The sequence below is a fragment of the Felis catus genome, chromosome A3 (assembly GCF_018350175.1).
Source record: "Felis catus isolate Fca126 chromosome A3, F.catus_Fca126_mat1.0, whole genome shotgun sequence".
Taxonomy (NCBI): domain Eukaryota; kingdom Metazoa; phylum Chordata; class Mammalia; order Carnivora; family Felidae; genus Felis; species Felis catus.
The window spans coordinates 3,554,082-3,576,458 of record NC_058370.1 but is presented as its reverse complement, the minus strand read 5'-3'; the positions used below and the strand labels follow the sequence as shown (position 1 = coordinate 3,576,458).

Here is a 22,377-nt window from a genome sequence, read left to right as displayed (position 1 = left end):
AAAACATCAGTGACTTTCTGGGGACAGAGTAGGAGACGGGATGAAAGGATCAAAAGGAGCACAGGGGTGCCTGGGTGGCTCAGTGGGTTGAGTGTCTGACTCTTGATTTTGGCTCAGGTCACGATCCCAGGGTCACGGGATCAAGCCCTGTTTTGGGCTCCACACTGTGTGTAGAGCCTGCTTGAGATTCTCTCTTTCCCTCTGCCCTTCTCCCGTGCTCATGCTTTATTTCTCTCTCTAAAAATGAAAAATTAATAAATCTTTTTTTTTAACGTTTATTTATTTTTGAGGCAGAGAGAGACAGAGCGTGAATGGGGGAGGGTCAGAGAGAGAGGGAGACACAGAATTGGAAGCAGGCTCCAGGCTCTGAGCCATCAGCCCAGAGCCCGACGTGGGGCTCGAACTCACAGACCGCGAGATTGTGACCTGAGCTGAAGTCGGATGCTTAACCGACTGAGCCATCCAGGTGCCCCTAAAAATTAAAAAAAAAAGGAGCATGAAGAACATTTAGGGAGACTGGATATATTTACTAACTTGAATACCCTAATGGTTTCAATGTGTGTTTATACATGTGAAGACTCACCAGCTTCCTCAACCCGATGGAAGTTTATCTACAAAAACCTTCAGCTAACGTCATGCTTAATGGTCAAATACTCAACATTCTTCCTTAAGCAAAGATGATGAAGAAAGCAAAGATGACCACTTTTACCACTTGTATTCAATATTGTACTAGAAGTTCTAGCCATTGCAATAATGCAAAGGGAGGAATAAAGGAAGGGAGGGAGGGGAGAATAAAAGCAGGATAAAAAAAGAAAGGGAGGGAGGAATGGAGGAAGAGAGGAATAAAGGAAGTAAGTTAGTTAAGGAAGGGCCTTAGAGTCAGAAAGAAGTAAAACTCTATCTCTATCTGCAGATACCATGACCGACTACCTAGAATAACCTCAGGAATCCACATTACAACCACTGCAACTAAATAGTGACTTTGGCAAGACTGTAGGATACGAGGCAAGTATTGCAAAATCAGTTATATTTTTATATACTAATAGAAAATATTTGGAAAATGAAATTAAAGATTCATCCCATTTACAATCATATAAGGTAAGATTGAAGACTCAGGAATAAGTTCATCAAGGGGTGTGTAAGATTTCTACACTGAAAACTACAAAGCACTGTGGAGCGAAATTAAAGACCTGAATAAATGTAAAGATATACCACGTTTGTGGACTGAAATACGTACTATTGTCACAATGTTGCCTCTCTCCCTCTCAAACTACAATCGCAATCATACATCCAGCAGGCTTTTTGTAGCAAGTAGTAGGTCAACTCTAAAAGTTATATGGAAATACAAAAGATCTAGAATTTCCTGAAAAAAAAAGAACCCACAATTTTAGAAGACTTGTACTACCCAATTTCAAGACTAACTAAAAATCTACAGTAATTAAAACAGTGTGGGACTGGCATAGTGAACGGAAAATAGATCTGTGGGATGGAGTACGGCTTTAAGAAATAAGATGTGAACTTCTATCAGTCATCTGACTTTCAAGAAGGGAATCAATGACATCCAGTGGGGAAAGGAAAGCCTTTTCATCAAATAGGCCTAGAAGTAACTGCATGTCCATAGAAAAATAAAAATGAACCTCAACTCCTGTATCATACCAGAACCAAATATTAATTTGTAATGGATCATAATCCTAAACATAAAAGCTAAAACCACGAAGTTCTGACAGAAAAACAAAAGTTCTTTATGATTTGGTAGTAGGCAAAAGTTACATAAAGCTATAAGCACAAATGAAAAAAGTGATAAAGTGGACTGTAAACTTAAAGACTTCTGCTCATTAAAGACACCATTAACAAACTTAAAAAGCAAGACACAGATGGGGAGAGAATACACATATGTATCTATCAAAGGATTGGTATGCACAATATTTGTAAGAATCCAAAAACTTAATATAAAAAAAGACAGCCCAGTAAAAAAAAGGACAAAATATTTAAACAGATACGTCACAAAGGAATATATATGAATGACAACCAAGCATATGTAAAAGCGCTCGAAGTCCGGAATTGTGATGCCTACAGCTTTGGTTTTCTTTTTCCACATCACTTTGGGTATTTGGGGTCTTTTGCGATTTCATCCAAATTTTAGAATTGTTTGTTGCGGCTCTGTGAAGAATGCTGGTAATATTTTGATAGGGATTTCACTGAATGTGTAGATTGCTTTGGGTAGTACTGACATTTTAACAATAATAGTTCTTCCAATCCATGAGCATGGAATGTTTTTCCATTTCTTTGTGTCTTCTTCAATTTCTTTCACAAGCTTTCTATAGTTTTCAGCATACAGATCTTTTAGCTCTTCAACTAGGTTTACTCCTACGTGTTTTATGGGTTTTGGGGCAACTGTAAATGGGACTGATTCCTAGATTTGTCTTTCTGCTGTTTCATAAGTGGTATATAGAAATACAACTGATTTCTTTCTGCACATTGATCTCATATCCTGCTACTCTGCTGAATTCATGTATCAGTATCAGCAGTTTCTTGGTGGAGGCTTTTGGGTTTTCCATGTAGAGTATCAGACTTCAAGCTATACTACAAGACTGTAATCAAGATACTATGGTACTGGCACAAAAACAGACACATAGATCAACGGAAGAGAATAGAGAACCCAGAAATGGACCCACCAAGGTACGGCTAACTAATCTTTGACAAATCAGGAAAGAGTATCCAATGGAAAAAGACAGTCTCTTCAGCAAGTGGTACTGGGAAAACTGGACAGCGACATGCAGAAGAATGAACCTGGACCACTTTCTTACACCACACACAAAAATAAACTCAAAATGGATAAAAAACCTAAATGTAAGACAGGAAACCATCAAAATTCTAGAGGAGAAAACAAACAACAAACTCTTTGACCTTAGCTACAGCAACTTCTTACTAGACACGTCTCTGGAGGCAAGGGAAACAAAAGCAAAAACGAACTACTGGGACCTCATCAAGATAAAAAGCTTCTGCACAGTAAAGGAAACAACAAAACTAAAAGGCAAGTGACAGAATGGGAGAAGATATTTGAAAATGATGTATCAAAGGCTTAGCATCCAAAATGTATAAAGGACTTCTCAAGCTCAACACCCAAAAAACAAATATTCCAGTGAAGAAATGAGCAAAATACATGAATAGACACTTTTCCAAAGAAGACATACAGATCGCTAACAGACACATGAAAAAAGACTCAACATCACTCATCATCAGGGAAATACAAATCAAAACCACAATGAGATACCACCTCACACCTTTCAGAATGGCTAAAATTAACAACTCAGGCAACAACAGATGTTGGCGAGAGAACACCCCAAAGTGTTCAAAAAGGAAACCCTTTTGCATTGCTGGTGGGAATGCAAACTATTGCAGCCACTCTGGAAAACAGTATGGAGGTTCCTCAAAAAATTGAAAATAGAGCTACCCTACAACCCAGCAGTTGCACTACTAGGTATTTATCCAAAGGATACAAAAATGCTGATTCAAAGGGGCACATGCACCCCAACGTTTACAGCAACACTACTGACAATAGCCAAATTATGGAAAGAGCCTGCATGTCCATCAACTGATTAATGGATAAAGGAAATGTGATGTTTATGTGTGTGTGTGTGTGTGTGTGTGTGTGTGTGTGTGTGTTATTATGTGTGTGTGTGTATACGTGTGCGCAAACACACACAGTGGAATACGACTCAGATCAAAAAGATTGAAATCCTGCCATTTGCAACAACATGGATGGAACTGGAGGGTATTACATTAAGCTAAATAAGTCAGTCAAAGAAAGACAAATATCATATGATTTCACACATGTGGAATTTAAGAAACACAACAGATGAACACAGGGGAAGGGAAGGAAAGATAAAATAAAAACAGGGAGGCAAACCATAAGAGACTCCTAAATACCAAGAACAAACTGAGTGTTGCTGGAGAGGTGTTGGACTAAATGGGTGATGGTCATTAAAGATGAGCACTGGGTGTTATACTTAAGTGATGAATCACTAATTTCTACTCCTGAAACCATTATTACACTATAGGTTTACTAACTTGGATTTGAATTAAAAAAATAATAAAAGTGCTTAGCATTTCTGGTCACCAGTTATTTGCAATTAATGACAATCATGACTGGGGTGCCTAGGTGGCTCAGTCGGTTGAGCGTCCAACTCGGCTTATGGTTCATGAGTTTGAGCCCCGCGTCGGGCTCTGTGCTGACAGCTCAGAGCCTGGAGCCTGCTTTGGATTTTGTGTCTCCCTCTCTCTGTGCCCCTCCCAGCTCATGTTCTGTCTCTCTCTCTCTGTCTCAAAAATAAACAATCATTAAAAAAGTTTTTTTAATTAAAAACAAAAGACTATCATGACATACCACTACATCCCCACTGAAATGACTAAAATATATCTTGATATGTGAATCTGTAGTGGGGCCAGTCTTACAAGTTGTAGGACTTTGTCCAGCAATGTTATACAACGCCAGTCATAAAAGTGCAGGAACCAGATGTCTGGATCTAATCATACTAACAGAATGAAAAGGCAAGAGCCTTGAATATATTGACAATAAAGTGACTGATCATGGGTTTTAGACTAGATAACAAAAATAAGTTCCAAAAGGAGTTAGGAAATTGGGGGTGAGGGAAATGTGGGTTCAGGGAATTCTGTTATTAATGTGAATACAAGAAACTGTTGACTTTGTTTTCATGAGTATTTTTTTACCCCAGAGAGCATATAACTGCCATGTGATAAGAATCAAGTAGAAAATAAGCTTAATACCTTCAATGCTGTATATTTGTACTCTTTCCTCAGGCACAGTCACTGCTTCCCACTGATGATCCTTAAATTTAAAAACAGGTTTGACCATAAATAAATAATTTACCCCTGCTTTACACCCTCTTTAAACACCAGTTTTTAAGTTATACAATCAAGTTTATTTTTTATTAAGTACCACTAAGTAACCAGTTGATACAACCTATTTCTTGCTCCATCAATTGATTGTGTAATAAATACATTACAGGCCACATTTAATCTGCTTGTTCACTTTTAAAACAAAATTTGATGGTGTAATTTCCTGGTTTTCTATTCTTGACCACAAAAAAAAAAAAAAAAAAGAGCAACTACCCTTAATATATATTGGAGAATATCCTTTTTAAGAATGTTACCAAATCCTGTTATTTTGCCTTTGAAATACTGTGCAAAATCATGCACATTCATCAATTCCCACTCATTGACTGTCCTTAGATTCGAACACGGAATGCATATGAATAATAGCTGAAATATTTCCCCCTTCTCCCTTCCCAGTGCTTTTGCTGAAAATTTGCATAACGGGGTAACACTGATTTCACACATGCACAAAAGCTACAGGAAAAATTAGATTCCGCTGCTAAGAGATGGGATCCGAAAACCTCCCACTAATCTGGTGAGGAAAACAGACCCAGTCCTTTTGTGGTTCGGGACAATTCATTCTAGGGAATTCACCTGAACGCTCCATCTGTTTGCTAACTGCCTCCACTTCTCGGCCTGGATTGAAACCGGTGCACAGGCTGAGGGCCCCACCGCTGCTACCGCTACTGCAACCACCTCTCTGGCTACGGTGCTGGCTGCCCCATATACCACAAAACCTCAGGGCCGGGAGGAAAGGGTCGGTCTTGTCTTTTCTGCCCGACACTCCGAGCAGTTTCAGGTCTCTCTGGGTATAAAAAAACTTGCTCCCGTGAGGCATATGCAGCTGGCCATTTTCAGGTTCTAACTCCAAATGATGCTTCCTGCTTTACTGCCTTCCTTTTTAAGAAATTTTTATCTTAGGGACATTTTCATATTGGTTAAAAGTACAAGTCCTCGTATAACAAAACCAACTGTGCCCTCGCCGAGCCTCCACAGGCCCCGGTACGCTACGCACATCTTGCTTCACCTTCACTGCCTACCCTCCCTCTATCGTATGCTCTTCCTCTTGACCTTGGTTTTTATTTGTGGTTTTTTTTTTTTTTTTTTTTAACGTTTATTTATTATTGAGAGACAGAGAGACACAGAGCATGAGCAGGAGAGGAGCCGAGAGGTGGAGAGACACAGAACCCGAAGCAGGCTCCAGGCTCTGAGCTGTCAGCACAGAGCCCGACGCGGGGCTCAAACCCACGAACTGCGAGACCGTGACCCGAGCCGAAGTCGGACGCTCAACAGACTGAGCCACCCAGGCACCACGACCTTGGGTTTTATTTAATCTATCATCCTGGCCATCGGTTTGGAAAAGCTCTTCTTCTTAAAGTAAAACAAAGTACCTCACGAAAACCCTCCTTTGAATCCAATCTCACTTTAGCGACTACTGTGCCTTCCCCTGACTTGGCGTCCTGACTTCTTGCACAGACATGCAAACATTCCAGGAATGCGCAAACCGCATGGCTTCCATAGAACTGCTGTCTCACGGATCACCAGTTCTGATGTCAGTTAACACTTGATTTGACACTGTTCACCATTTCCACCCTCATAAAAAACACCCTTCTCTTCACTTTCATAACATGACACCCTTCCAGTTTGTTCTCTTTTGGCTGATTCTGTAAGTGTCCTTCGGGCTAGCATTCCTTCTACCTATGCTGCGTATATCTGTGGTTCCCAGTTCTGTCATTACATCCCATGATCGTGTTTATCATCTATACATAGATGGCTTCTAAATCTCCACTGTGCACACTTCCCTCACTTGAACTTCAGATCAGTATATCCAACTGCCTAGCAGACATCTTTGCTGAATGTCCCACAAGGATCTCCATGTCAAACATGCAAAACTGAACTCCCCCTATTTCTCCTACAGAACGCATCCTCCTGTGACACAGCTCTATCCACCCACTCAAGCTTTATTAATCCTTCTTTCTCTTTTTGCCAGAGAAAAATCAGGTCTGCTCAATTCTATCTCTTTTCAAGTCTTCCTGGAATCCATTCATTTCCATCCATCTCTACTGTCACTTTCCAAGATCACACCAGCATGACTTCTCACCAGCATTACCACAGGTCTCCTGCCACTGGTCTTGCCCCTTTTTAATCTGTTCTCCCCCCCAGAAGAATCTTTAACAAGAAGGTGAGCCTCAGTGCCTGGCATAAATCTTGCACATAGTTATTTCTTACTTAATGTTCCTTGAATTGATGTCACTTCCTACTTGTAACCCTTCTTTGGCTCCACACTGCTTTATTTCTTTCCAATCTCCTTTCCACTCTATGTACTAACCATACCATAAATCTTTCAGTTCTGTGAGTTTTGTATTCACTCATTCTTGCAATAAATTTGAGTCCTTGATTAGCTATAAATAAGAAGACACAAGTCCTTGATTTCATAAATCTTATACTCTGTTGGGGGAAAACAAACAACAAACAAAATGATTTTAAGCAACAATTACTACTGTAAGGGAAATAAAACAAGACAATGTGATATAATGTGGTTGGGAGGCAACTTTAGACATTAGATTGAGTTACCAGAGAATATCTCCATAAAGAAGCAACATTTGTACTGAAACCGAAATGGGAAGAAACTAAGATGCAAAGATCTGGCACCTTCTAGGCAGAAGAACCAGCAAGCAGAGAGATCCGAAATGGGCATGATCTTTGTTAAAGACATAGAAAAAAAAAAAAAAAATGAATGTGGCTGGAACATAGTAAGCATAGAGAATGGTCTTGAGATGTCAGAGAAACAGCCAGGGGCCAGATCATAAAGACCCTCATATACAATGTTAAAGAGACAAAAGATGGGTTTTAAGCAGCCACTCTACAGAGTATGGATTCTAAGAAAGTCAGAGAGAATACAGGGAGAACGTACTATTGCTACAGAAATCTAGAAAGGAGGGGATTCTGAATATGTGTTTTGGAAGAAGAATCTCCCTACATTTCTAGATCAGTATCTGGAACACAGCAGGATTTAACACTTATAAATGCATTTTATACTATCCCTACCATGTATCATACTATAATTGCTTATTTTCTTGTTGGAATCATCCATAACATCAAACTGAGTAAAGGTAGGGACTATATCAATCCTATTCTATCTTCTTCCAAAATGAAATCCCATTCCTAAAAATCCAGTTAAAAATATTCCTACAAACCGTAAAAGAATAATTACACTAATGAAAACTGTCAGTGACCCTGAGAAGCAGTGCTAGTATCTGGAACTCAATTTTAATTAAGTATTCTATGAAGATACTCTAACATAAAAAGAAATAATGTGGAAATCTTCAGGAGCATTTTGTTAAGGTCTATCCATAGTTTACCTGGAACAAAAAGCAGTATTTTACAAGAGCAGACTAAAATGACTAAATCCTCATTAAAGTATCCGCAACCACATCTGATTAGTAAATGCGGATCAACTCTTAGTTGGATGTTTACGAAGTGACTATATGGTTAGGACTAGAAGCTTGCCTACGGACCAAATATTAAGGATAGCTATTTGGAAACAATGACTCAAGAATTCTGCTCAGGTTAAAAAGAAGTCAGTAGAAAATATACCATCTGGCTGGAAAGTTTAAACATAGCTATTAATATAGCACATAAAGAAGTAAATCTCTTCCAAATACCACCATAAGAATCAATCCCTCTCTATTTTCAAACAGAAGATTTTAGAAGGTGTAAGACCACTCGTCATTACCTGTTAATATTTTTAAGTGAGTGCCTCTGTATTTGAGTAACTGGTGTCTTTTCTAAATTTCACTCCTGTTCATATGAATGTTAAATGTTATATCATTAACATGTAATTTATTTCTGAAAAGCTCAGATTGAAAAACTAGTATTAAAATTTAGCATTTTCTGTTGCAATAAAACATCAGAAATAATTTTCATTTCTAATTAACTGCTAAAGGGTTACCATGCTCATCAAAACTATGGGGCTAATACTAAAATCTATTAAAATAGCTAGAAAAATAAACATACAAAAAAAATCCACATTCTTAAATTAAGAAATTGTAGACGTACATAAACAAACATATAAAATGGTAGATGGAATAAAGCTTACGTCATTATCTCCAGCAATGTAGAATGATACAGCCTGGCTCCCAAGATTAAAATCTATCCAAAATTCCTCAAGTTTTTCATCTGAAGGTATTTTCAACTAATAAAACAAATATATAAAACTGTTATAGACTATGATTTTAAAAACAACAACAGAAAATGAGGCCTATGTTATGTTCATGGTTCAGTTTTGTTTGTGTGTTTGTTTTTAAGAAAAGAGAAAGGTGAGGAAGATAAAGGGCAGACAAGTAGAGCATTTAAACCAATTTAGAAACAATCAAAAGAAATGCTTCTTTAATATTTTACACAGAAATGAGCTCTAAGAAATCACAAATATTCCAAGTGTAAATAAAGGTTAACAATATCAGTCTGAATATATTAATGAATGATAAATCAATTAGTGGGCTTGATTAAGGGAAAGAAAGAAAATCCGAAGCACAGACTTTTATTTAAGTTATCCTTGGCTATAAACATATCACTTCAGAAAACACACACACACACAGAATACTAGACTAGACTAGCTGTATCTGTGATCAAATTATGACTATTTTTAATGTTCTTGTCAATTTATAAGCTGTAATTGACTTGACCCTGGTATCAAAATTCATCCAATAACTAAAACATGTTAAATTCAAAACTCACCTCATGTTTATCAAGAAATGCTGATAAACAAGGAAATGTAAAGACCCTGAAATAAAAAAGTAGTTTGCACTAAAGATTAATAGGCCTTCACAGTGTAATCTTGACCAGCCATAGAGAGCATATCTAGGATCAGAAGGAAATCAGGAAGTAGGCATAACGACTGAAATCAAATCATCTTTTCTTTCTTATTACTTTTTTTTAAATGTTTACTTATTTTTGAGAGAGACAAATAGAACATGAGTGGCAGAGGGGCAGAGAGAGGGAGACACAGAATCCAAGGCAGGCTCCAGGCTCTGAGCTGTCAGCACAGAGCACAACGTAAGGCTTGAAGCCACAAGAGGCAAGACCATGACCCTGAGCAGAAGGCAGACGCCCAACCCTTATCCTTCTTCATTACATTTTAAAATAAGAGTTTAATGGAAATTTGTTTCTGTGTATTATTTTGAGGATACTACTCAACCTTCCATTCTGACTCGAGTGAGTGTACCAATTTACTTTTCATGCCATCGACTCAGAGTAGAAATTCCTAATTTAGCAGATACTTTCAGTACAGTGGAAGCTCCCATAGGATTTACGTGGGAAAAGAAGAGTAGAAATAAATAATACTGCTGATAAAAATGACCTAGGGGGCGCCTTAGTGTGTTTAAGTGTCCAACTCTTGATTTCAGCTCAGGTCATGATCTCACAGTTAGTGAGTCCAAGCCCCACATCGGGCTCCACACTGACAACGTGGAGCCTGCTTGGGATTCTTTCTCTCCCCCTTTCTCCACCCCTCCCCCACAAAAGCTCACATGGTCGCTCTCAAAAAAATAAATAAATAAATAAACTTAAAAAAAAAAAAAGACTGAATTCACAGAACGCTTTCTTGGGCAGATAATATTATGAGCACTTAGCATATGATCATCTAACTTAATTTTCACAACAAACGTACGAGGTAGGCGTTAGTATAATTTTACAGCTAAGGAACTGAGACAAGTAAGTTTAGTACTTTGCCCAACAATAGAATAGGAAGAGGAGAACTATAATTCAAATCCAAATAGCATGAGTCCTGCACTTAACCCTCAGCCTGTCTTTTGTTTCCTAAAGTAAATGTGAACTCACACATCCAATAAATGTATCCTGAGCATCTAAAATACAGTGCAAGACACTGAACTCCAAATACTATTCTTTTGTTACTAACAAAAGTGGTAATTATGATAATTACCTTTCATTCGTGCCCATTCCCGAGATTAGATAACCTCAGAAAGGTTAGCCTTAGTGTATGTTAATTATAAAAAGATGTATTTGTTTGTCGTATATTTTTATTACAGTACGTGGAGAAAGGAGGTAGCTCAAGTAAATTTATACCTAGATTTTTATAATAATGCAAATGGAATTCTAAATTATAGTAAATCAATTTCAAACACTCAAAGTTATTAATATTAACTAAAAATGCATGTTTCCTCTAAAAAGTACGAAGTAAAACAAGACCAGTGGAAGATTATTTCAGCCTGCCAATGTAGTACCTTATTACACAGTGTTACAATAGGATATTGTTTTAAGTATCTCTGTGCATTTTCCATTCCAACACAACAAATAAATTTTAAAGGTTCAACACTGTGTACTCCCTCTTGAGCTCTAGTTCTTTGTCAGTAAATGGTTGAATGCTGTATTATGCTTACCTTCTCTTGTCGCCAAGCATGCCATTTACAAGGTTGAGAAATACTCTGCAATCCTAATTTTAAAAAAAAGAGAGACTTTTAAAAAGCAGAGTGATTTTTAAAAACTGTTGTTAATTTGATATTTTTTTATACTACTCACTGTTTCAAATTCAGAGTCTTTAATTCCTTTAAATGCATTAGCAATAAAATCCATTGAAAACCACTGACATGAAAGTTCCTGTCTTTGTTTTTCTGAAGTCATTCTACATAGTGCTTCTACGATACCTACTTGTAAATCATAATCTTGAAAAAAATCGTTAATATGTTATTTGAAATTGTGAAAAAGAAGCTCACACGTCATCATTTATAAGGTATTAGAACAAGCAGGAGAAAGAAAGAAAACGTTAGTGTAATTCACTCTTTTTTTTGCCATTTTCTTTATAAGAATTAGATCTATCCCATCATCGCAAAAATGAACACAGTCCAAATAATAAGTTTACCAGCAGAAAAAAGGAGTAAAACTTTTCCCCAAAACAGGATATTTAAAAGAAACTCCTAAATATTCAAAGGCTCTGCCATTCCATTATTAGAGTTGTGAATTGCAAAATAACTCATAAAATAATCTATAAATCACAGAATCTTTTACTTTTGTACTATGTTTATAGTTATTCCAAAGTACTTTAACCAGTGGTCTGTTCTATATGTAAATCACTACACATCAAAATGTTCTCCTATGAAACTTACAAAAGAAAATTTGAGTTCTTCTAATAAACACATTGTTTAAAAACAAACTTATTAGTCCCCAAAATATTAAAACTCCCAATTCCAAATATAAAACACTATTTGAGGAATTTCTTAGGAAAAGTAATTCAAATCTATTAGAAAATTAAATTATTATTCATAAATCTGCAACAGGCATAAATTATATTTAACAACTCCTATTATCATGCTTAATTATTATTTTAGCCCCATAGATACAGATCATTTCTTATTAGTAATTAAAAATTGCTCAATTGTACAGAGTTTATAATTTACTCACATAATCTCACTACATTAAAATGTTAATGTTATTTTGACTAAGAAGATATTATATTCTATTAATAAATCTTGAATAATTTCAAATATGAACATTTGAAAAAAACATACTTACCTCCAGCATCTAAAATCCTTTCTCCCATACTACTCCTGTAAACCAAAATAACAGATCATATACTAAACTAGTATCAATTAAATAGAAAACCCATGTATTTGGGGGGGGGAAATTTTCACTAAAATGTACAATTGGCTAGTATCACAGATCTCTGCAGGACATATAGCCATAAATTATATTACAAATCTAAAACAGCTTATCAGTTTTAATTATTAATGCAACTCATGGTTGCCTATAGCCTTGTAAAATATCCTTTAAATTATTGACTTGAGCCACTAATGAAAGCAATATAATACAAATTATTACATGAGAATAAACATTTCTTGGTCAGAGAGTATTGTTCTGGCGTCTTGAGGCATTTTGTCAAGCATAACATTCATTTTTTTTACAGCCTAGAAAAGAAAAAAAGATAATCCATTAACTTTATATATTCAGTTATATAAATATATACATGTGTATATTTAAGTATTTAAAGAAATATTTTAGGTATACAAACTTAGGAGCCTATTTAGCACAGCATTTTATGCAGGGAATAGAGAAGGGTGGAGGAAAGAATATAAACTAAAACAGTGAATACAAAAACACATGACAAGGATATCAAAAATAAAATATACCATGATACCTACACTTATCAAAAACAGAATATACCATGAGTCCAGTTCTACTCTTTGCAATAAGACATAGGTTTTCTATTACTCTATTTTAAGAACTAAAGAAGCAAAAGTATGATTTGTTCTTACGGTTACCTATACGTACACACATACATATAATAATACAGGTTATTTTTAAGATTTAAATACTGAGAACTCCTAATATCTGGATGGTTGAACTTATTTTCATCTGAGCTATGTGTACATAAACCCAGATGGCTATGACTATGCAATAAGTATTTAGGTAACATTTATTCATCATTTCAGGCAATAAATTAAGACAGCAGAAATACAATACATAATTAATTAAATACCAAGATAAAATGATTATTCAATTTGATGAATTGCTACTATATTTTCTTCACTTTCTCATTTTTGGGGTTTAAAAGAAAATCTAACAAATGACTTTACCTCTTGCTGAATACAAATATTCACTCTTGAATCAATAACCAGGACACAGATTTGAGGTATAAAATTTTCCACTATTTGCCTTTTACCTGAAAGTGTTAAATCATTAATAAATGTATATTTTAAACCATTTTAACTGACAGTCTTTTCTTATCTGAGTTAATGAAAGAATGCACTAGTTCAGACATGGCCACTGTCTAGATGGGCATCAGAAAACATGAAATCCAATCCTACCCCTTCTATGAACTAGCTACGTGGCTCCGAAGAAACACCATTCAACAGAATGACTCATCTTGATGGCAAAGGAAAAACCCCAGATTCAGCTTCTCCTTTTGGGCACCTCAGGCAGTACTGACTTATAGTTCAAGAGTTGAAATTTCTATAGTGAAGTTCTTATGAAAACAGGCCTCATTAATTTAGTCATACAGTAAAACCTTGGATTAAAAGTAACTTGTTCTGCGAGTATTCCACAAGACAAGCAAACATCTCTAGTAAATTTTAACTTGATCAATGAGCAAGGTCACGCAATACGAGTAGTACGTGATGCCGAATGTCACCTGATCACAACCAGCCAATGGGTCTTCTCTCTCTCTCTCTCTCTCTCTGAAGGATCATGGGTGACCATCTCCCACGCTCACGTGCTCAGTTTCAGGACGTGGTATTTGGCAGAAATCAGTGATTATTCAGGACATTGGAAGGTGCCCACAATTGGTGCTAGTGTATTTTTTGTCACTTTGAAGCACCTAAGGACAGTCCGTTGCTTTTCCAGGCAAGAGTGAGCTTAGGAACGCTTTGCTTCATTCTAGGTCAGGCTGCCTACAGATATAGATCCTTTCCTCTGCTGCCATATTGCCAGTGTACAGTATATGGCAAGAGTTTATTAATACTGTAGTCAACATCTGGGCGAGCGTATACAATGGCTCCCAGCAGAAAAAGGCTGAAAAGAAAGGTGGTTAGAAGAAGAGAGGATTATGGTGGAAGTTAAGAAGGAAACCATCGAGAAGTACGAACGAGGTATGCAGTGGCCAAAACTGCAGATTTTCTAAGAAGTCTACGTCTGCATCTCGTCTGTAGAGGAGGAGGAGAAGAGGAAGAGGAGAAAAGGCGGAGGAATCCCTCACCTCAAATGAAATTAGGGAGATGTGTAAAATGTGGAAAAAAGTACAAGATTTTGTAGAAAATCTCCACCCGAATAAGGCTGTAGCAGTGCAAGCGATGAATCTGTTTAACGACAACGCAATGTCACACTTCTGCAAAATCCTCTAAAGGAGGCAAAAGTAAGTGTCATTGGATAGGTTCCTCGATTAAGTTGCACAAAAAGAAAAAGATTCCATAGATAGCAGTGATTCAGTCAGTGATAGCGAAAGCTGTCCTACACAATTACCTTCCTCTCTCTTGTCTCCTTCATCCACACCACGAAAGTTTTCAAAGGTAAATGCAGGTTCATTTGTGTATTTTTCTTTATATTTTGTATTTTATAATTTTGTACTATATTACAATATCATAATCATTTTTATATGAATATTTTTGGGTTGTGGAACAAATCATCTGAGTTTCCATTTCTAACGGGGAAATTCACTTCGATATACAAGTGCTTTGAATTACAAGCATGTTTTCGGACTGAGTTATTCTCGTAAACCAAGGTTTTACTGTATACTGTAAATTCCATAATGGCCATAAACTCTTGTCGATATAAAGATCTAAATATTTGAGCTTTTTCTAAAAGTTAACCCTATTCTCAAAAGAGCAGGCTTTATCAATACTAAATATATTCAGAGGAATTTGCCACATGCTATTTTATAATGCAAAGACAAAAAATAATTTTAAATAATGGCAATACTGCAACAGAAAATATACAAATTTCCAAAGTGACTACATTGAAGGAAAAAAAAAATCATTCAATGAGATAAAAAGATATAATGATTGGGGCTCCTGGGTGGCTCAGTCGGTTAAGCGGCCGACTTCGGCTCAGGTCATGATCTCACAGTTCGTGGGTTCGCGCCCCGCATCAGGCTCTGTGCTGACAGCTCAGAGCCTGGAGCCTGTTTCGGATTCTGTGTCTCCCTCTCTCTGACCCTCCCCCGTTCATGCTCTGTCTCTGTCTCAAAAATTAATAAATGTTAAAAAAAAAAAATTTAAAAAAAAAGATATAATGATTTACTTAAAATTTTTTTGATTATTTCATACTCACTGGTGCCTTAGGATGGTTTTCTTCCCTAAAAACTTAAGAATTTAGACTAGACTGTTAAATCAACTGCAAAGCAATCAATGAAAAGGTAGCATCAACTACCATTGAAATAAATAGCAATTGAGCTTTTCAAAGGTTTTGGTTTTGAAGGCAAATTGTTCCTTTATTTACAAACAATTCACCAGCCTCAATGACTAATCCTAGGTAATTCTTCCTCAACCAACAGAGATAAAATAATTTGGACTGATTGCTTGGCACAAAAAAAGGGCTACTCACAAGTGAGGATGAGTTGTAATGTGTTCTCTATTTTGAAAATTTTGTCCCATTAGATCAAGAGTTGGCAAATTATGGCCCACAAACCAAATCCACCCCACTGCCCATTTTGTATGGCTGTATTACTCATCAGCAGGTGACTCTGTGGAAATATTTGATTCAATCATGTTTCACTGAACGAGCAGTAGCAAAGTGAATTTCATTCTACTCTCATGAACTTAGCCAACATCAGTTACCACTGAATGGTTTCTGTAATTAATTAGCATGGGCTGCAGAGTTGATGTTTCTTAATGAATCTGACACAAAATTACAAGGCAAAATCATGCTGATATGACAAACTTATACTTCACTGAAGTCATTTCAATGAAACTAAGGTTATCTGAATCACAAGTTATGCTAAACTGTTTTATACATTTCCCAGGCTGTCAAAAATTAAAACAAGGAGTGACATCTCCATTCTCACACAAATTTACAGGAGTACATTTTTTCCAAACTCCAGCTACAGGTTGAGCAGCATTTTTGGACACTGACAAAGTGCAAAGGACATTCCCATATTTCAAAACCCATTTAAATGTGCAATTGAGGGGCGTCTACCTAACCTTCAGTTGACAGTCATTCATCTGCATGCAATGACATTCTAAAAAGCAAATATTAAGAAAGGAATCTAATCTTCTACAAATGCTTTCCAAGTGATGAACACACTCAATTAAAAATCATGCTCATGAACTGATATTTGGTATTATCTACATGAAGAGACAGTTTCTAATGCAATATACATAAAATCTCATTACAGATAAGCATAAAAAATGAACATTTGCAATGAATTCTGATAACAGCAAACACTAACTCTGAACCGTAATTAAGTGAAATGTCATCCCCTCAAGAGTACTATTCTCATTAGTTGACCTATTACAGAAACATTGTACTCAATTTTATAATATTTTCAATTGTATAAATAAAACATCTGTGGATATTTGTTTTCTTGTTATATAAGTGGCTATATAATATTCTCACTTTCTTTTTCTTGGTCCTAATATAAAGCTTATAATGTTTACTACCTGTCCCTTTACAGAACAAGGTTGTTGATCCCCAAATTAACTAGTAGGTTCCTAATATTAGCACAATACTATGAGGATTGCAAAATTATACTAAAACTCTAATAGGAAATTATTGTTTTAATAGAAGTAAAATGCTTATTATACCTTCATCACTGATGTCATGTATGACCTGAAAAAAAAAGTGAATATTTAGTTTGTAATTTACTATCTTATAAGCCATTAAAAATAGTATTAAAATAACAGATCACATTGGAACTCACCATGTAATTATTTAACTTTTATTTATTAACTAATTATATTAATCAGGATAAGTGCTTTAAACAATCTGAATAGAGTAATTAAATCAAGTCACTAGCCAATTTGTTAGTGACTTTTAGGCTCAGAACATATAGAACACAAATTGTTTTTTAAGTAAACAGACTTGTAAGATTAGTTAATCGATGTGATTTTTACCATCAAAAGATCAAGTAAGTCTTCTATCATATTTATAGCTGCCTCATCTTTTGAATTTCCTCGACTGAGAATAATCTCCTTGGATTTTTCAAACCAGGCAACCATGTAAAAAAAGAAATGTGCATATTAATTACTTTGAATTCAATTTTAGTAATTTTAAGAATGTACTTATCTTTGCATAAACAGTAAACCTAGGAATAAAGAAACATCGAAAATAAAAATTCCAGTATTATATGAAAATAAGTTTATGTTTTTAAACATCTTTCTTGTTTTCATTTTTTGGCATCTCACCATATTTTTCCATTGTTTAGATGGGAATAGATGAACTAATTCTAATTCTAGGTAGACCACCTTTCTTTTCCCCTTCAAATACCTAGTTCAGGTACATTCATTAACAGATAAAAATAAATTATCATCATATATTAGATTATTTTGGCATTATCACTATTTGAAAAGTTTTAGTATTATTTTATTGAATTTTTAAAAATTTTTGTAACATTTTATTCATTTTTGAGAGACAGAAAGAGACAGAATGTGAGCAGAGGAGGGGCAGAGATAGAGAGGGAGACACAGAATCCAGAGCAGGCTCCAGGCTCTGAGCTGTCAGCACAGAGCCCGACGCGGGGCTCGAACTCATGCACTGTGAGATCACGACCTGAGCCAAAATCAGATGCTTAACCAACTGAGCCACCCAGGCACCTGTTAATGAATTTGTTTTAATGAATTATTTTATTTTAATGAATTCAGATATTTGAGTAGATATTACATCCCAGGTACTGTTCTCAGTGTTAGGTACACAGAAATGAACAACACAAATAAAAATCAATATCCCACATTCTAGCATGGGAAGTAGAAAATAATATAAAAAGAAAAACAAATAATGCTAGATAGTAAACAGATAAAATAAAGCATGCAAAGGCCTGAGGGAGTCTTGTGATCTCAAATTCACATGATTATCAAGGAGCCTATGTACAGAATGTCCTTTTGATCTTCATCTTTGTAACACGTAGCACAGGTTATAGAAACATTTATTTTATCTAAAAGTTTTTATAAAGTTCTCAAATTTCTTTTTCAACTGTTTGAGCTGTTAATTTTATTAAACGACACACCTTTAATCATACTCCCTCACATCAACATCACACATTTCGTACTTATCTTCTGGACTAGTCCTTGTCTTATCATAGTTAAAAGTCCGGCTTGCCCCAATATACTGATATTTTTACCACATCTTCCAAAAGAAACAAAAATGGTTGAAACAGTTTGGATGTCCTTTTTATTAAGCTCCTGAAACAAAAGGATACATGTAAACATCTGTAAACACAAAACAGTACAGAATTGGCATTGTGCTAGGAGCTTTATAATCCTCACAAATCCTGTAAGTCTGCCATTATCATAATGTCCATATTGCAAAGTACAAAAGTGTGGTTTAGGAGAGCACTAGGGTGGCCTAAAGCCACCCAGCCAGTGAGTGACAAACTCAGTATAAAAATGCAGATTTGCATAAATTCCTGCAACTTTAGACTATGATGCAATGCATCAGTTACCTTCCATTCTACAAAGCTCTATGTACGTAACTAATGGATAAAAGAAATTTTTACTCAATTTTTAGATTCATGATAACAAATCTCCTACTGGGGGAGACTGTCAATACTCACTTTTTCTCATGTATAAAAATACCTTACATATGATAAATCAAGTCCAAGGTTGTAGATAATTTTTGTTTATTTGTTTTATTTTTGAAAACACCAAGCTCTGGCCCATAACATGAAGAATATGCTGATGGCTTTTTAAAAAGTTGCTCAAACTTCAAACAGGTAGACTATTTTTCCCCAGTTTAGGTAACAGTTAATAATTTTGGGATCACTATGTAAACATAGCTTTGTGTACGTTGTATTTAGAAAACAGCAGACCGATATGTTATTTGGGATTCCTCAGGCTTTTTTTTTGGTTTTTAATGAGCACTTACTGGGGCACCTGGGTGGCTCAGTCGGTTAAGTGTCTGACTTTGACTCAAGTCATGATCTCGTGGATCATGAGTTCAAGCCCCACATCGGGCTCTGTGCTGACAGCTCGGAGCCTGGAACCTGCTTCGGATTCTGTGTCTCCCTCTCTCTCTGCCCCTCTCCTGCCCATGCATGCTCTCTCTCTCTCTCTCAATAATAAATATTTTAAAAAATGAGCACTTATTTATAGAACTATAACCGAATTTGCCAAAGCCTTTTTATTCATTTTTTCCAATGGAATATTTCTTCCTAGAAAGTAGAGAGCTATCTAATAATTTCAATAATCATTCAAAGAAAAGGAGTACTTACCCTGCATACAAGGTCATCCAACTTGTGTAAAAATTGCTTGCTGCATTTAATCTTTACATCTTCACAAACGCCAATTTGTAAAAGTGTTTTTAAAGGTTTGAAATCATTTTTTCTTAAAGCATCATCAATGCATTTTTCCAACTGCTAGAGAAATATAGTTAATGACACACATATTGAATCAAAACCAAAATTATCACCTTATGCAGTCTAGTCTTCACATGAAAATTCTCAACAGATCTTATGTCAATTCACTTTATTAAAAAAACACCTGTACACTATTAAGTTTGAAGTAACAGAGATCAAGTTTCTTTGATAATAGCCAAGATTCTATATAAAATATATATATTCTAGTAATTTTCCATTTCACATCCTTTAAAGTCATCAGTACGATGAATTAAAAAAAAAAAAAAAAAAAAAGACCCCAGGGCACCTGGGTGGCTCAGTCAGTTAAGAGTCGGACTTCAGTTCAGGTCATGATCTCACAGTTTATGAGTCTGAGCTCCATGTCGGGCTCTGTGCTGACAGCTTGGGAGTCTGGAGCCTGCTCTGGATTCTGTGTCTCCCTCTCTCTCTGCCCCTCCCCCGCTCACACACTCACTCTCCCTCTTTCTCTCTCTCTCACCCCCCCCACTCAAAAAATAAACATTAAAAAAGTTTAGGATGCGCCCGGGTGGCTCAGTCAGTTGAGCGTCCGACTTCGGCTCTCAGGTCATGATCTTGCTGTCTGTGAGTTCAAGTCCCGCATTGGGCTCTGTGCTGACAGCTCGGAGCCTGGAGCCTGTTTCAGATTCTGTGTCTCCCTCTCTCTCTCTGTCCCTCCCCCACTCATGCTCCGTCTCTCTGTCAAAAATAAACATTAAAAAAAATTTTTTTAAGTTTAAAACAAAGACCCTATTAATAAAAGAAGTGAAATAAACTATATAGTAACTAATACTTAACACCATGGAGAAAACCCTAACACACCCGACTATAAATTTCTTAATGAGGTTTAGTTTTTTAAAAATGCGTAAAGACAGACAAAAGCACTGTTTGGAAACCACAAGTCAATACAATTTAAGAATTCACTTAGTATCCTGTGCATTTTTTAACTTTTACAGAATCCACCATCCTTACTACTAAAGCATAAACCACTAATAAGGAATTTTTATACTACAATCTAAACCCCAGATTTGGTCGTAAACTACATACACATTAAATACATATATTAAAACTTTTTACCTAAATGATAGTATCTTACAATTTTAAATCCTAACATAAAAATACCCAGGCACTGGCTATATATGCATCACTGTGTAATTCTTGTCAATGTAAAAGGTATATGTAAATAACCAGCATCTTTCATACCTCACAAAGTTATAGTAGCTTTTGAAAACAAATTTATCAAAAAAAATGAAAGAATACATTTCATTTAAATTATTCTACTCTGGAGGGGCACCTGGGTGGCTCAATCAGTTAAGCATCCAACTTCAGCTCAGGTCATGATCTCACAGTTCATATGGGTTAAAGCCCTTCGTCGGGCTCTATGCTGACTGACAGCTCCGAGCCTGGAGCCCGCTTCAGATTCTGTGCCTCCCTCTCTCTCTCTGCCCCTCCCCAGCTTGCGCTTGCTCTCCCTCTCTCTCAAAAATAAATAATATTAGGGGCGCCTGGGTGGCGCAGTCGGTTAAGCGTCCGACTTCAGCCAGGTCACGATCTCACGGTCCGTGAGTTCGAGCCCCGCGTCAGGCTCTGGGCTGATAGCTCGGAGCCTGGAGCCTGTTTCCGATTCTGTGTCTCCCTCTCTCTCTGCCCCTCCCCCGTTCATGCTCTGTCTCTCTCTGTCCCAAAAATAAATAAAAAAAAAAAAACGAAAAAAAAAAAAAATAAATAAATAAATAATATTAAAAAAAAATTTTTAGTTAAAAAATGTTAAACTATTCTACTCTTGACCATTTCATAAAAAGAAGTAGGTTTTGTCTTTCCTAAAAATATAGCACTTAACACTTGTAAATAAACCAAAATGATTTTAGGAATTAAAATATTTCCTTTTGGTTTAGGACTACATACCTGGAGATCTGGTCTTATTGGCATTTTGATGTAATTTTAAAACAGCAAGACAAAACAAACACCTATAAAACAAAATATATGCTTTCAATACCTTATAATCTATTCTATATATGTTTATTTACAGTTCAAAAATCTTAACACACATAAATAAGCTTATATTGGGGCGCCTGGGTGGCGCAGTCAGTTAAGCGTCCGACTTCAGCCAGGTCACGATCTCGCGGTCCGGGAGTTCGAGCCCCGCGTCGGGCTCTGGGCTGATGGCTCAGAGCCTGGAGCCTGTTTCCGATTCTGTGTCTCCCTCTCTCTCTGCCCCTCCCCTGTTCATGCTCTGTCTCTCTGTGTCCCAAAAATAAATAAACGTTGAAAAAAAAAATTAAAAAAAAAATAAGCTTATACCAAAGGCAATAAATAATTTCTTCAAGTTCCTCACCATCTAAACATGCAATTACACATTTGAATTTGACTAAAGGAGTTTCTGGAAGAAAGCCTGAAGATCATTTATTCAAGCCTTCTCTTTTTGTAGATTACTTAAATAAATGTCCAAAGTCTTGCCGAAAAGTCACAAA

The 22,377-nt window shown here is 36.1% G+C and overlaps 1 protein-coding gene across 8 annotated transcripts in view; it reads right to left on the bottom strand.

Moving 5' to 3' along the window:
• Positions 1-22,377, bottom strand: part of SYCP2 (synaptonemal complex protein 2) — a 78,935-nt gene that overhangs the window by 44,742 nt on the left and 11,816 nt on the right. For 6 of the 8 annotated variants that reach the window (XM_045053416.1, XM_045053419.1, XM_045053418.1 and 3 more), the window contains exons 2-14: positions 21,812-21,873; positions 19,766-19,909; positions 18,609-18,737; positions 17,454-17,558; positions 17,145-17,169; positions 13,485-13,570; positions 12,730-12,815; positions 12,424-12,458; positions 11,434-11,576; positions 11,295-11,347; positions 9,634-9,679; positions 8,996-9,091; positions 4,789-4,849 (exon numbers count right to left, since the gene is read on the bottom strand). In XM_045053416.1, coding sequence (XP_044909351.1) covers positions 4,789-4,849; positions 8,996-9,091; positions 9,634-9,679; positions 11,295-11,347; positions 11,434-11,576; positions 12,424-12,458; positions 12,730-12,815; positions 13,485-13,570; positions 17,145-17,169; positions 17,454-17,558; positions 18,609-18,737; positions 19,766-19,909; positions 21,812-21,835 — 1,033 coding nt within the window. In that variant the 5' untranslated portion in view covers positions 21,836-21,873. The remainder of the gene's footprint in view (positions 1-4,788; positions 4,850-8,995; positions 9,092-9,633; positions 9,680-11,294; positions 11,348-11,433; positions 11,577-12,423; positions 12,459-12,729; positions 12,816-13,484; positions 13,571-17,144; positions 17,170-17,453; positions 17,559-18,608; positions 18,738-19,765; positions 19,910-21,811; positions 21,874-22,377) is intronic. The other 2 variants (XM_045053420.1, XM_045053421.1) reach the window with 1 other exon arrangement.